Source organism: Diabrotica undecimpunctata, chromosome 4, assembly GCF_040954645.1.
Source record: "Diabrotica undecimpunctata isolate CICGRU chromosome 4, icDiaUnde3, whole genome shotgun sequence".
Classification (NCBI taxonomy): Eukaryota; Metazoa; Arthropoda; class Insecta; order Coleoptera; family Chrysomelidae; genus Diabrotica; species Diabrotica undecimpunctata.
Genome location: NC_092806.1, coordinates 30993308 through 31007308, shown reverse-complemented (window position 1 = coordinate 31007308; position 14001 = coordinate 30993308). Strand labels below are relative to the sequence as shown.

At 32.7% G+C, this 14001-nt stretch overlaps 1 protein-coding gene across 5 annotated transcripts in view; it reads left to right on the top strand.

Annotated features, from left to right (window-relative positions):
* Iml1 (GATOR complex protein Iml1) overlaps positions 1 to 14001 on the top strand; it is a 98382-nt gene that overhangs the window by 54063 nt on the left and 30318 nt on the right. For 3 of the 5 annotated variants that reach the window (XM_072529278.1, XM_072529279.1, XM_072529277.1), the window contains one exon: positions 1558 to 1626. The exons of the other annotated variants lie outside the window; for them this stretch is intronic. In XM_072529278.1, the coding sequence (XP_072385379.1) occupies positions 1558 to 1626 (69 nt within the window). The remainder of the gene's footprint in view (positions 1 to 1557; positions 1627 to 14001) is intronic. 5 annotated transcript variants of the gene reach the window in all.

Sequence of the window (14001 nt, the reverse complement as noted above, 5' to 3'; positions counted from 1 at the left end):
CTCCTCATTATCAACATCAAATTCGATATCAGAGTCGTCAAGAAGACCAACTCCCTCTTCCTGGGACAGATTTTGCAATTCCCGAAAAAAAAGTTTGGTTTTGGTAGTTTTGAACACACGATCCATCTGAAATAAAAAAGTATATTGTACTTTTGTATTTTATTGACAGAAACAAAATTCACACGACTTCCCAATGATGTCATTTGGAGACCTCCACAATGGCCCAATGATTCCATTTGGATTCATTGATATTTATAATGTTTACACAAACAATCTTGTAAATATGAGCAAACTATAATGCAAATTATCAAATAAAAACAATGTAAGAAGCAAAATAAATTTTTCGTGCAATTACTGGTTCAATTACTCACCTTAGAATGATTTGAAATTTACATTGAATTGATGATCGTTGTTTCACTACGAAGTTTTACATTGAAATGTGACTAACGCTTACTGATATAATTGTCAAATAAATTAATGCAGTAATCTAGTAGGAAGGTAAGGCAACGAAATAGCGTTCGCCAAATCGACATAAGTAGTTTCCTTTGCCGCTAAAGCAGAAAACATTGCTATGATCCCAAATGGGATCATCTGACTGGAAAGGGTTAATGCTACACAGTCTAGACTACACAATGAAATTACCTAAAATTTCTGCTACAGAAAAATCTATCACGCTCCTTTAAAAATGTTCATGTCTGTGATGTATAAGATTGGTCGGACCTGAAAAGAATCTTAATATTATAATCTACTGAAAAAAATACCAATAAGGAACTACTAGATAAAAGGAAACGGAAAGACTGTTTTTAGTGTTCAAATTATAAAATCAATACCACGTGATAATAGGTTCCAAATAGATTATCTAAATATTTAAACAAAAATTCTAAAAGTTTCAAACTATTTAGAGCAATAGAAGATAGTGAAAATTGTTATGATAGTCAACCTTCGAAGGAGAAAGACATGATAGAGTGTATTCTGCATCCATCAAATTTTTATGGGTTTTTGTCTCTCCATATTCGTTTATGAAAACTACCACTTCTTAGCGTTACTTATGTAATTTTATATTTACAATAAACTCTTGTGTAATTTTTATAAAGTTTTGTGAGTTATAAGAAGTATTTAGTAATTTTTGATCAACTATATATGGCTTAATGCCTGCCGGTAGGGATCACTGAGTGAGCATCAATAAACCGCGAGCTCATATGGTTCACCTGATCTGACTATTGAGTGGCTCTAACCAAGAACCTAGTAAACTACTCACTTCAAAATGGTTCTGCCAGCCCACTGAGCTGTCGAGGGTACTACTTTGTTAAAATAGACATTTAAAAATGTGTGGTATGTAAAATCGTAAATAACAAGATATATAACAAAACATACTAACCAAGAATTAGTGTGCTAATTTCTTCAGTAACTAAAATGGGTATATTTATTTACATATTTAATAATAATAAAATCTTTCAGGTATAATAATGGATATCAGAACAAAAACGTCTTAAATAAGTAGTATTTTCATAATTTGCATGTTTTAGCTGCTTCTACTATTGTTCTTGCATGTTGTAGATGTCACTGAATATATCTAGCATTCCTCCACTGGCCCAACCTAGGCGTAACAGTATGAGCAATTTTCAGGTATAAACTTATCATGAATGTTATCTCTGTGAATTCTGGCAAGCACAAGCAATAGCCTCTGGCTTTCACTCTACTTCTCTTCTTTATTTCTGTTTGATGAAAATCAGTAAACTTATATGTATAAACGAGGTTCTTTAGTAATGTTGATTGAAAATATTTAGTGTTACGTTAGATTACGAATTAAGAATGTGAAAAAATACTTGACACTATAGAAGAAAAAAAGGAAAAACGTTACATAATTACAGAATTGACAGCAGAAGTATTCGTTCAAATACTTAATTAATATTATAGAATTAATAGTATAGAACGAATATATAGTGTAAAAAAAAGTATTAAGCGTAGTTTACCATGTAAATAAACAAAAAAATTAACCCAGTTATAATGTATTTTAAATTAAATGTAGTTTGCCTTCGAGAAAAAAATTCAGCTTCTCTTTATGCCATATAGAAGCTACTTGTACTTGTAGCAATTTTTTGCCAATTCCTCTTATTTTTCCCCATATATGTCAACTGTCAAATTGGTTGCCACAAAGCGCCAATTGATAAATATTTAAAGGTTAACATAATTTCTTAATTTATAAAAAAAAATTGAAAACGATTTCCGGATTGGAAATCAATACGTCAAAACAAATGTAAAATGTAATTCTCATTACAGTCAATCATGGTTTAATCCCATATAAATACAATATTTAACTAAACATGCCACAAGAAAATAGTTTCAGAACCTCTTTAACCAAGTATTCATATGTTGTCGCCTGTTTTAGTTGTTTACCTTTGCAATATATTTTGTTATTTTTGTTCGTTATTTCTTGTTTATGAACATTACTTTTGTTTTTTCGGTTTTTATTTCCATCCTCATTTTATATTATATCATATATCATAAAAACTATAAAAGCTACTGGTATTTTTATAGCTATTTTTTATGAATTCCTCTTATTTTTCGCTATATACGTCAACTGTCAAATTGGTTACCACAAAGCGCCAATTGATAAAAATATGATAAACATTTATAGGTTAACATGATTTCTTAATTTATAAAAAAAATTTTGAAAACGATTTCCGGATTGGAAATCGAGATGTCAAAACAAATGTAAATGTAAAATTTAATTCTCATTACTTTCAATCGTGATTTATTCTCATATAAATACAATATTTAACTTAGTTTTTTCGGTTTTTATTCCCATCCTCATATTATATTATATCATCGGTGTATAATAGTTTAAGTTCTTTTGTCCTATTATTGTTTGCATTCTGTTTGTTATTCTTCTAGTGATCTCAATTATTTTGTCAATAACTGTATTAAACAAAAGTGGATCACTTTTTTAACACTTTTCTGTATTTTAAATGTATTTGATATTGGACCATTTATTGGCACTTACCTCTTACCTCGTCATATACGCTTTTCATAGTTTTCATTAAGTATTCCTATATGTCTAAGCATCTGAGGCAGTACCAAATTGTATTTCTTTCCATCACATCAAACGCCGCTCTTAAATCATTAAGTGTCACGTACTATTTCTTTCTTGTTTCTATTCTACAGGAGAATGATGCACTTTTCAGCAACTAGTACTAGAATAAAAGATAGAGCTAAGAGAGGTCTTGGATGTAAAAAGATGTCATGTAGTAAGCGCAGTCCCATGCTGGTTGGTTTATTAATAAAATAAAATGAAATTTAAAAATAATCGAATCGATTGAAATCGAATTGAATTGATTGGAATTGAATCGAATCGATTTTGTGTGTCTGCAAAAATGTCTTTAAATCGTATTGTGTGATTTATTTTATTGATTATTTTTATATATCAGATTGAATTAAGAACCTTGTTTATATGTACTTATGTTATTTTCAAGGAATCAAGATATATACAAGATACAACTGTAGGTTTTAAATAATTGTTACTAATAATAGTTAACTAACTTAGAATTTCACTAAAAAGTATCTAGAATACCAAATATCCAGATTTGATTATATAAATTGTTTATTTAGGATGTTAAATTAAATATGTCACAACGTTTACAAAAGTACTAAATTAGCTTATTCGAATGAATGATACTCCAGTATTTTTGTAATATCTTTGGTTTAAATTTTACTATATATGTAGGTAGTTGAGCAAATTGTTATTTTATTAATTCTAGATTGGATTTATTTTTATGCTTATTATATTTTCCTTCTTCTTCCGCTCTATAAGCAATTCTACTGATTCATTGACGGGTTGATACCTCTATGTAAGATGATTGCCCCATGTTTAGCGCGGTCGGTCGATACTTCTACTTTTTGATGATTTATCTCTTGCTATTTTGATAACTCTGGTCTCCTCCATTCTACTTTTGTAATTATTCGATTCTTTTTTTCTATTTAGAATCCACTCGTTGATATCTTCATCCCTTGTTGACGCTTTTGATGACATCCATGATTAAATTGAATAGTATGGGACTTATGAGTCCCCCTGTGTAATTCCGTTGCCTATGTATATAGGTTTCGTAAGTTGTCCATCTATTATGTCTTCCATCTTGTTGATTTGGTAGATGCTTTTAATAGTTTTTATGATATCCAGACATGAAGGTCTCTAATGGATTACATCTCTGAATCTTACTCTCACGAATGCTCTCTTTAAGTGGATCGGACATAAAAACATTGGTCTATTATTCTCTATTGATATTTCGATAATTTATTGTATGACGAAAGTACAAATAGTTCGTTCAAAACAGATGAGAACGAACAATAGAAGGGTACAAACAAATGAATAAAAGAATTAAAAAATAAATACTCAAGAACAAGAACAGTGTGTGCCAAAATAATTGTTACTATATAGATAACCACATTGAAGGTACTAAAAGCTATGAAGCCTGGAAGACCCCAAAAAAGTATAGGGATGAATGATAAAAGCAAAGTGCTAATGAGTAGAATATCTGAAAAACAGTAGGTGAAGCAATTTACTAAATTATTGACAGAAACGCGAAAAAATTTTCTACAGAAGAACATTTAATTAACAAATAAAAGGATGAATTTAAGTTTGGAACAGGTAGAAAGAGCTGTAAAAGGAAGAAAACTGCGGAAATCTCCAGGTCAGGGGGGGAATAAATCTAGAACTAGTACGGTTTGTTTTAGTAACATTACTAAAAACGCTCCAAAAACTTTTCGAAAGATGCCTAAACGGAGAGGATGTCCCAGAAGAAAGGAGACTTTCGGACTGAGGTATTTCGAATATCCACAAAAAATGTACAAAAGTTGACCCAAAAGAACCACAGAGGCATAGCATTAATACCAAGAGTAGGAAGAATTTATTCTAGAATTTTGAAGGAATTTATCTATATCTAACTATAAATAAACAACCTAAGAATCACTAAAAGTTACATTGGAAATAAGGGTACAGCGGAATAGAGCAAAACACATGTAGCTTTAATAGATCTTGAAAAAGAATATGACAGTGTATTCATCCAATCCGCGACTGCGGTCAGAAATGCAAAATCTAGAAGTAAGTCCCGTTTTGATTAGAACTACGCAGAACTATTAGAGAGATGATCTAGAATTAAAATAGGAAATGGAGTCATTGTCCCACTAAATACAACCAAAAGATTGAGACAGGGGTGTTGTCTTTTTCCTATTCTCTTTAACATATATTTAGACAGATCTCTAGTGAAACATGGAACTGAGAATAGTGGAACATGCTTTTCACTCTATTATTTGCGGATGATAAGATTGTAATAGCCGAAGATCAAGATAATATAAATTATGGTATGAAAACTAAAAGAAGAATACCAATTAAAGAATACGTAAAGAAGAATAAGATGCCGCAGGCCGTTCCATGAACATATCATAAATGTGAATATCTGGTGGTCCGAAACAGTAAAATAGAAGATCTAATTTTAGATACGGAAAGAATAAAAGGTGATTTTTTGTCATCTTTGACTCAATATCGTAATAAATTGATGTTTCAATATTATCGATTAATAAAACTTTCTTTTCTATTTTATTTGTTCTTCTATACTTATTTTGCATCGATTAGTTTTTGTTCGGAGATATTGTCATGTGGAATGTGCATGATGTAAGATTCTCTAACAGCAGTCTTATTTCCGTATGTTGGTAATAATCAATGCTATGCGTATTTTGAGAGTAGTGTTCTAAATATATGGCTCTTGGTAATGTTGAACACCATCTGCACAGATTTTTTAACCATAAATGTCTGCTTCTTTTTCTTAATCTTGTTACACTTACCTCTCCTTGCTTTACGCTCATACGCTTTCGCAGGTGGAGCAGTTTTCTATTTTTAATATTTAATAGCCATCACTTCTTTCAGTTCTTTTTTTTTGTTCGTTTTAACACCTATGCCTTAGTAATTCTGTGCACCCATGAGATTCGGTTATTATATCCGACAACGAGTCGCTTATTATAATTTGAACGACTGCGACGCCTCTGCCAATATCGATCTCCATGAACACAAGTATTTCTTCCAAACTTTTCGCTATTAGATGAGCGCTGTCTACTGAGCTACCGCAACAGTTAAACATTTTCTAAAAAACAAATAGATAAACAGAATGTTTGTCGTTTGTAAGTAAAAAAAAAAGGGAAAAGAACAAATATGCATAAAAGATTCCACTTCATATTCTCTCAGTTTAACTACAATCAAATCGGATATTTGGAGATTTCTATTTCTCACCGTAGTGTAGCCACATCGATTGATTTATAGGACAAGAATATTTCTCAATTTGACACGCAAACACTTAACGCAAATACCATGTTTTAATGTATTTTTTGGTAGAAGTGACTAACCATTTATTTAGAATGTCAGCACTATTGTTTAGATATTTTAGTTATTTGTTTAGTAATATTCTTTATTTTCATCGAACAAGCTGCTATTTCTTTAAATTCTGCTTTATTTTTTCAGATTCTTTATTTGCTTTACTTGCCATTTTTTACTTATGTTTTCTACTTGTAATATATGTCTGTGCCTGTTCTATTTTAGCTGTTATTTTTTAAATGTGATATTACAGTGGTAGACAAAAAATTGTATATTTGTTTTGTTTGCTAGATGGAAAATAGCTTAGTTGCATAGTTTTAATTCAACTATCCTCTACTGTAGTATCATTTAGTGCAATAATTTCTTTTTACGGATAATGAAAAATGTACTTGGTTTGTCTATTATGTATATAGAGTATTTAATTGTTTCTATCTTAATATCAGTATTTATTTAAGGTAATATTACCGTATAGAATGCTAAAAAATAACACATCTTTTAGCATACTGCTAGAGAGATCCAAATATCTAATAAGTTGAATAGGAATGATATACGAATTATCGTAGGTCTCCTAACAGGACACTGTCGCCTCAAGCGGCACATGAATAAAATCGAACTGACAAAGTAGGGATTGCAGATTTTATCAGGCTGAAGACGAACACTTTCTCTGTAACTGCCCAGGGTTGGATACGTTTGAGCATTATCAACTGGAGCCGTACGACTTCGTAGAAGTATCTCGAAAAGTTATGAAAGACTGTTAAAAATGCTGGGCTAAAAAGACAACTTTAACCTAGGGATAAACGGGAACAATAGACGTCTTAGGTCGAGTAGAAGGGTGGTTAAACCATAGACATATAATACAAGATGGACTGATCTTTGTAATATCAGCCCGTTCCCCCAGTGCGAAAGAGACAACTGAAGCAAAGCCGTCCCTGTATTTCTAATTTTCAAGGTTTATCGACCACATGACCTAAATGACCAATAAGAAGGTCATGTGGTCGATAAACCCGGCCCATTAGATAGAGAGGCAGGGACTGCTTTGCGTCAGTTTTTTCTGTTGCACTGGGGGATCGCGACTGAAGTTTTTAAAGTATCACATTTGTTAAAAAAAGACAGAAATTTTCTTTTTAAGCTGGTTCTATGTTTAAAATGTTGCATTGAAAAAGCACAAAAGAGACTGTATACTGGACTCCACAAAAAAACACATTAAAAAATTTGGTTGTGCACGGGTGTCAGAATCTGACCATTTGTTCTAGTTGAAGCAGCAGATAGAATGAGGGAAATCGAATGCCAGTCTTTTAAATGATTCCTCAAGGGTGACAATTGACATATGACACTAGAAAATTAAGATTATCAAATTATCAAAAAATCGATAAATTGAAATTCATAATGGCAAAATAAATTTATCGAAGACTGTCTAAAATTAAGTTTTAAATTTAGAAATGTTAGTTTGCATAGCATCATAATGAATATGTTGAAAATTGACTGAAGGTCAAAGTAGGTTTAATCGATAAGTTATCCCCACAAAACAAAAATGTGGAAAACAAACCCAACACTTTATCCATTTACAGATCCTTATCATATTTAGGACCAGTTTTAGAAAAAATAACTTATCATATCTAGTCTTTTCATATTTATAATAAATAGGGTAATCTCCAATGTGTCTTTTAGTGTAAAAACCTCGATTTAGCAAATTTATTCCATTGGAACTATTGCACACTTAGCGTCGATATGTTTATTGCGTTCAACAATTTTATGAGAAGTGTTTGATTATTATAAAAATTGATAAGAATTTCAGACATGATGAAGCTATTTAATACATCAGTTTTTCTCATATCTCTAGAATTCTAATAACAAATAAATACTTCTAAAGGTGTTTGCGCAGAATTGTGCTTTATGACAAATCAAGTATATTTACATCTCTAATTTTCCTCGTAGTTGACAACAATATTTTATTTAGAATTTATTTACTTTTCTAGCTATTTCCTTGATCTTGTAAAGAGGCCAGTATGTATATTCTCAATATAAAGCGAATCCTAACGCTTCTGTAAAACACAAACTTCTGTTATATGGATGAAAACCTTTTAAATGTTATTCAAATGGTTGTATAATACATTGTTGGTGATAATGTTATAAGATGTTAAAGTTTTAAATAGATGCACTTCAAGCATGAAGCAGAAAATTAAAGCAACTCGACATGACAGACACAGGAGCATGGATCTTTTATGAAAAAAATTTAAAAAGGGAAAAGTCCAATCGTTACTGAACGTTGATCCTGGAAATGAAGCGCACTACCTCGATACACCGTTTACTCTAAAGGAACTAAATAACAATATTAATCAGTTAAACAATGCAGAAGCTGTTGGTGTAGATGACATATGTACCGTGCAGATGAAGCACTCCGGATCTCGTTCCAAATTATGGATACTGCAGTTATTCAACACCTGTGCGAGAACCAAGAATAGATACTACAGCCCTGGCGGAAATCCGAATTGATCGCTTTGTTGAAACCTAAGAAAGATCCAGTAGAACCAAGCAGTTATAGACCAATCTCGCTACTATACTACTTATTTAATCTTAAAGAATAGTAATGCAATGCGTCGAAAAGACTGTCGAACAAAATCGAGTACCGATTGGCTACGAGAAAAAACGGATGACGGGTGTGGCATTGGATGATTTGTCGGCGCCTTATGATCTTTGAAATCTTATTAAAGATTTCAAAACCATTAGAAACATTAAGCTAATCGCAAACAAAGTTAATCGCATAAGTACTACAGAACAGGCGGCTCTTCGTCATCTGAAATCCAGCGATCAGCCCACCCCTGCCTACTCAAAACACGTCCTACATGCAGACGATTTGGCAATAGCTATTTAAGATAGTCCTGGCTGCGCATGTATCGACTAGAGAACATGGAAGTCACTAAACAGAATAAGAACTGGTGTTGCCCTGTCAAGATAATCCTGGCGGTGCACGTATCGTCTGGAGAACACGGAAATCACTCAATAGAATCAGGTGAGGTAGGATCGGCCCATAGAACACACTATGCGAATGCAGAGTGTTCAGAAGTTCAGTACATCGAACACCTACTGAAGTACAGGCTATGCCCTGGTAGATGCACCCTCGAAGAACCATGGCATGCCAGCAACGATACCATTAACTCGTTACTGGGCGGAGAAACTTTAAATTTGGATCCGTATAAGAAAAAGTAAGGTAAGTTGTTACCCAAGATTTGGACGTCCGTTCCGTTTGGCCTATCGTCTCAATCTACAAAACCTACAATATTGGGCTCCCCTTACAAAATTTTTGATAATTTTACAAATTCCGACACTTTGATACCATTTTCATGAACTGTTCAACTAGATTTCTTTTTGGCTACCTATATCGTTGTCTTATTAATTTATTTTCTAATAGCCTAAGATCCCACTGCTGGATCACTAGTTAATCAAACTCACAAATTTACATACATTTAAAATTAAGAGAACACATTGATAATAGGTTGCCAGTCAAAAAGTGGCCCCAAATATTTTTAACACAATTACTTAAGAAATTGTGACATAAATTTTGTTTCGATCATTTATTTTTTAAATAAAATACGCTGCTCATGACGTATATGCATGTTTTTATATCAAATTAAGCTATTTTTTTCTTAATATGATGATATAAGTTTGCCTGAGAAAAAATTGTGGAACATTAGGGTTGCTAGCTGTTAAAAACGCGAGGTATTAAAGATAAAATAAAAGACCGCTAGCGCGCAACGCTACTAGTTTGAAGTGTCAGTTGTGTGAGATTTTAAAGCATGCGTCAATATAATAATATACATATTATCACTTGTCAAACTAGTTTCGTTGCACCCTAAATCTATTTTACTTTATCTTTGATACCTCGAGCTGGCAACCCTAATTTTCGGCCATTATTTCTCAGGCAACCTTATCATTATATTAAAAAAAATTCGCTTTAATTTGATATAAAAAAAATGCATGTAGATCATGAGCAGCGTATTTTATTTAAAAAATAAATGAACGAAATAAAATATTTGTCAAAAACTAATAACTATTAATTGAATTAAAACTATTTGTGGCCACTTCTTGACTGGCAACCTAATATCAATGTATTCTCCTAATTTTAAATGTATGTAAAAATGTGAGTGATGAACTATGTTATGAACGTAGTGATCCTGCAGTGGAATCTTTTCCTATAATGCTTGCGAAAAATCACAATGACTTCGAAAAATCAATTCGACGAATCTAATTGATTCTGATTGAGAAACTAATTTTGAATTAAAAATTTCTCATAGATACATCTCAACGTAATAGAATAACAGAGATCTAAATACGTCATAATTTACAGATATACGGCAAAAAACTCTTAATTAACGTTTCAAATTTTAGTCAATATTATTTTTCTTCTTCTTCTTCCTCTTTATAAGCAATTCTGCTTGTTAATTGGCGGATTAATACTTCTATGGAAGGTTGTCACTCCATCTTTTGCGCAGTCATCCGATACTTCTTCTGCCGATTGGTGACTTATCTCTTGCTATTTTGACGACACGGGTCTCCTCCATTCTGCTTATGTGGTTATTCCATTCTTTTTTTCTATTTTGTGTCCATTTATTTATACACTGTACGTTTTCTTCTAATGTCTTCAGTTCTCTTTCGATCTCTCATCGTATTTCCTGTAATTCCTCTCAGTACCCTCATCTCTGCTATTTCCAGTATCCTTTGCGTTGTGACTGTGTCGGGTCTTGTTTCTGAGGCATATGGCTTTATAAATTCTTGACTTCATCTCAGTGTTTCGTCATATAGTGTTATTAAGGCATGCTGCCAGTCTATTTGCTTTTTGTACTTTATAGCTTCATCATCATTATCATCACTGGCTCGACAACCCTTTTTGGATCTTGGCCTGTTCCAGGATTCTTCTCCATTCTGATTTGTTTCGTGCTTTTTTTCTCCGGTTTTTTATTTTTAAGGTTGTTATATCATTTTCTATTTGTTCTAAGTATCTCAGCTTCGGTCTTCCTCTTGTTCTTTTTCCTACTGGCATCTGTTTGAATATTTTGTTTGGTATTTCGCCTTCTTCCATTCTTTCTACATGTCCTATCCAACGCAGCCGTCCTATTTTAATGAATGTTATAATATCCGGATCCTGGTATATTTTATATAGTTCAGAGTTGTATCTTCTTCGCCATATTCCGTTTTCTTTTGTGCCCTTATATATGTGTCGCAAGATTTTTCTTTCGAATGTGGCTAACAACGTTTCCTCTCTTTTAGTGAGTGTCCAGGTTTCTGAGACGTATGTGAGTACCGGTCTTATTACGGTTTTATATATTTGGCATTTTGTTTTTCTTGCGACGTTATCTGATCTTAGTTGCCTAACTAAGCCATGGTAACATTTATTTGCAATAAATATTCGCCTCTTCACTTCCTCCGCAACGTTATTATCAGACGTGACTAGGGATCTTAAGTATATAAAGTTTTTTAGACCCTCAATGTTGTATTCTCCTATTGTTATATTTTGTGGCTGCCTTATTTCTGCGTTTTTACTTACCTGCATATATTTTGTTTTGGTCTGATTGATTTTAAGACCACTATTTTGTGCAGCTCGTTCTATTTGGTTGTCTGCCTCTATCATTTCTCTTCTTGATCTTACGATTATGTCAACATCATCTGCAAATGCTAGTATTTGCACGCTTTTATTAATGATTGTTCCTCGTGTATTGACTGTTGTGTCCCTCAGTATTTTCTCGAGTACGATGTTGAACAAGATGCATGATAGAGCGTCTCCCTGGCGTAGTCCCTTTTTCACATCTATTGTTTCCGTTAATTCATTTTGTATCCGGATTCTACTTTCTACTTTTCTAGTTAGCTAGTTAGGTCTCCATAGCTAGACAGTGTAATTCCCAGGTATTTTATTTCCATTGGTTCTTTGCTGACTACTATTGTTTTAGTTTTCTGAGATGAGATTGTCATATTAAATTATGTTAAATCTGTGGACCAGTCTTTGCAGACTGTCTTCGTCATGGGCTATCAATATTGCGTCGTCTGCGCAACAGAGTATTTTTATTTCCTTGTTACTCATTCTGTGTCCTCTTCCTTCATTAACGGTTTTGATGATTTCATCCATGATCAAATTGAATCGTATGAGGCTCAATTGAATCCCCTTGTCTTATTCCGCTGCCTATTTTTATATAATAAAATATACCCACATACAAAGACTAACCTCTTTTGTTATACGTGGTATACAGCCAGCTACAGGAATTATTTTCCTTGTGGATTTTATTTTTATAGGTTCTGTAAGTTGTCCATCTATTGTGACTTCCATTTTGTTGTTTTGGTAGATGTTTTCGATAGTTTTTATAATATTTAGGGGAACTTCTCATTATACAGAAGATGCATTATATCTTTGAGTCTTACTTTGTCAAACGCTTTCTTTAGGTCAATCAGACACAGAAATGCTGGTCTATTATACTCTAGTGATTCCTCAGTAATTTGCTTTATAACAAATATTGCATCTGTACACGATCTTCCATTATGAAAACATTGTTGTTCATCTGCTAAACTTATCCTCTGATTTATTAGCACTTGTAAAATTTTAGTTGTAAGTTTTAGCGTAGTATTTAGCAAGTTTATACCTCTGTAGTTTTCTGGCTCTTTTTTATCTCCTTTTTTGAATAGTAGAATTAGTTCGCTCGTTCTCCATTCTTCCGGTATTTTATTGTGTTTTATAATTTTATTAATTAATGTTGTTAATTGTTCTGTCATTGCTGCTCCTCAATATTTCAATAATTCGTTTGGTATCCCTTCTTTATCTGCTGCTTTTCTGTTCTTCAGGTTTTCAAGTATTTTCCGAACTTCCTGTACATTTATATTAAGTTCTTTATTTGTGGTTATTTTTGGTGTTTCCGGTCCTAGCGTCGTTAGTTCTTCCTCTGCGTAAAGCTTTTTTATCTAGTCAATCCACGTATCCTTTTCTATGTGTTTTGGTTCTATTAGTTCCTTTACCTCCGTTCATTGACCTCTTATCAAGCGCCATATTTCTTTTTGCAGGCCGTAAAAAGGATGTTCCATTTCTTTCGAAAAGCGTTTCCAGTGATCATTTTTTATTTTTCTTACAAGTGCATGTGTTTCGTTTCTAATTGGCTTGTAATTATGGTATGCCTCTTCTGTTTTGGTAGACATGTATTTCAGGTAAGCTTTTTTCTTGCCTTTACATTTTTCCTTCAATTCTTTACAAAACCATGGGGTTCCTCGCCGTGGGAACGATTTATTTTTATTTATATTTCTTTCAGCAAGAACTTCCTTGGCCGAGGATAAGATATTAGACTTAATTTTTGCCAGCTTTCTTCGACTCCATCACTTTCTGTGATATATGTGTTAGTGCTTTTTTTGGTTATTCTTTTTTGGAATAGGTATCTTGTGGAGTCATCCTGTAAGCTTTCGACTTTTATTTTTGTGGTGTATTCTGGTGTTTTGTTATCACATATATGTTTTATTCGGATTTTGCACAATACAAATTTATTCTTGGATGTAAGAGCACTAACATCAGCTTCCTATTTCTGCTGATGTTAGTCCCCTTACATCCAAGATTTGAGAGGGGTGTAACTCTCTATTCGACAGAATATAGTCTATCATAGATCTTTGTCCTC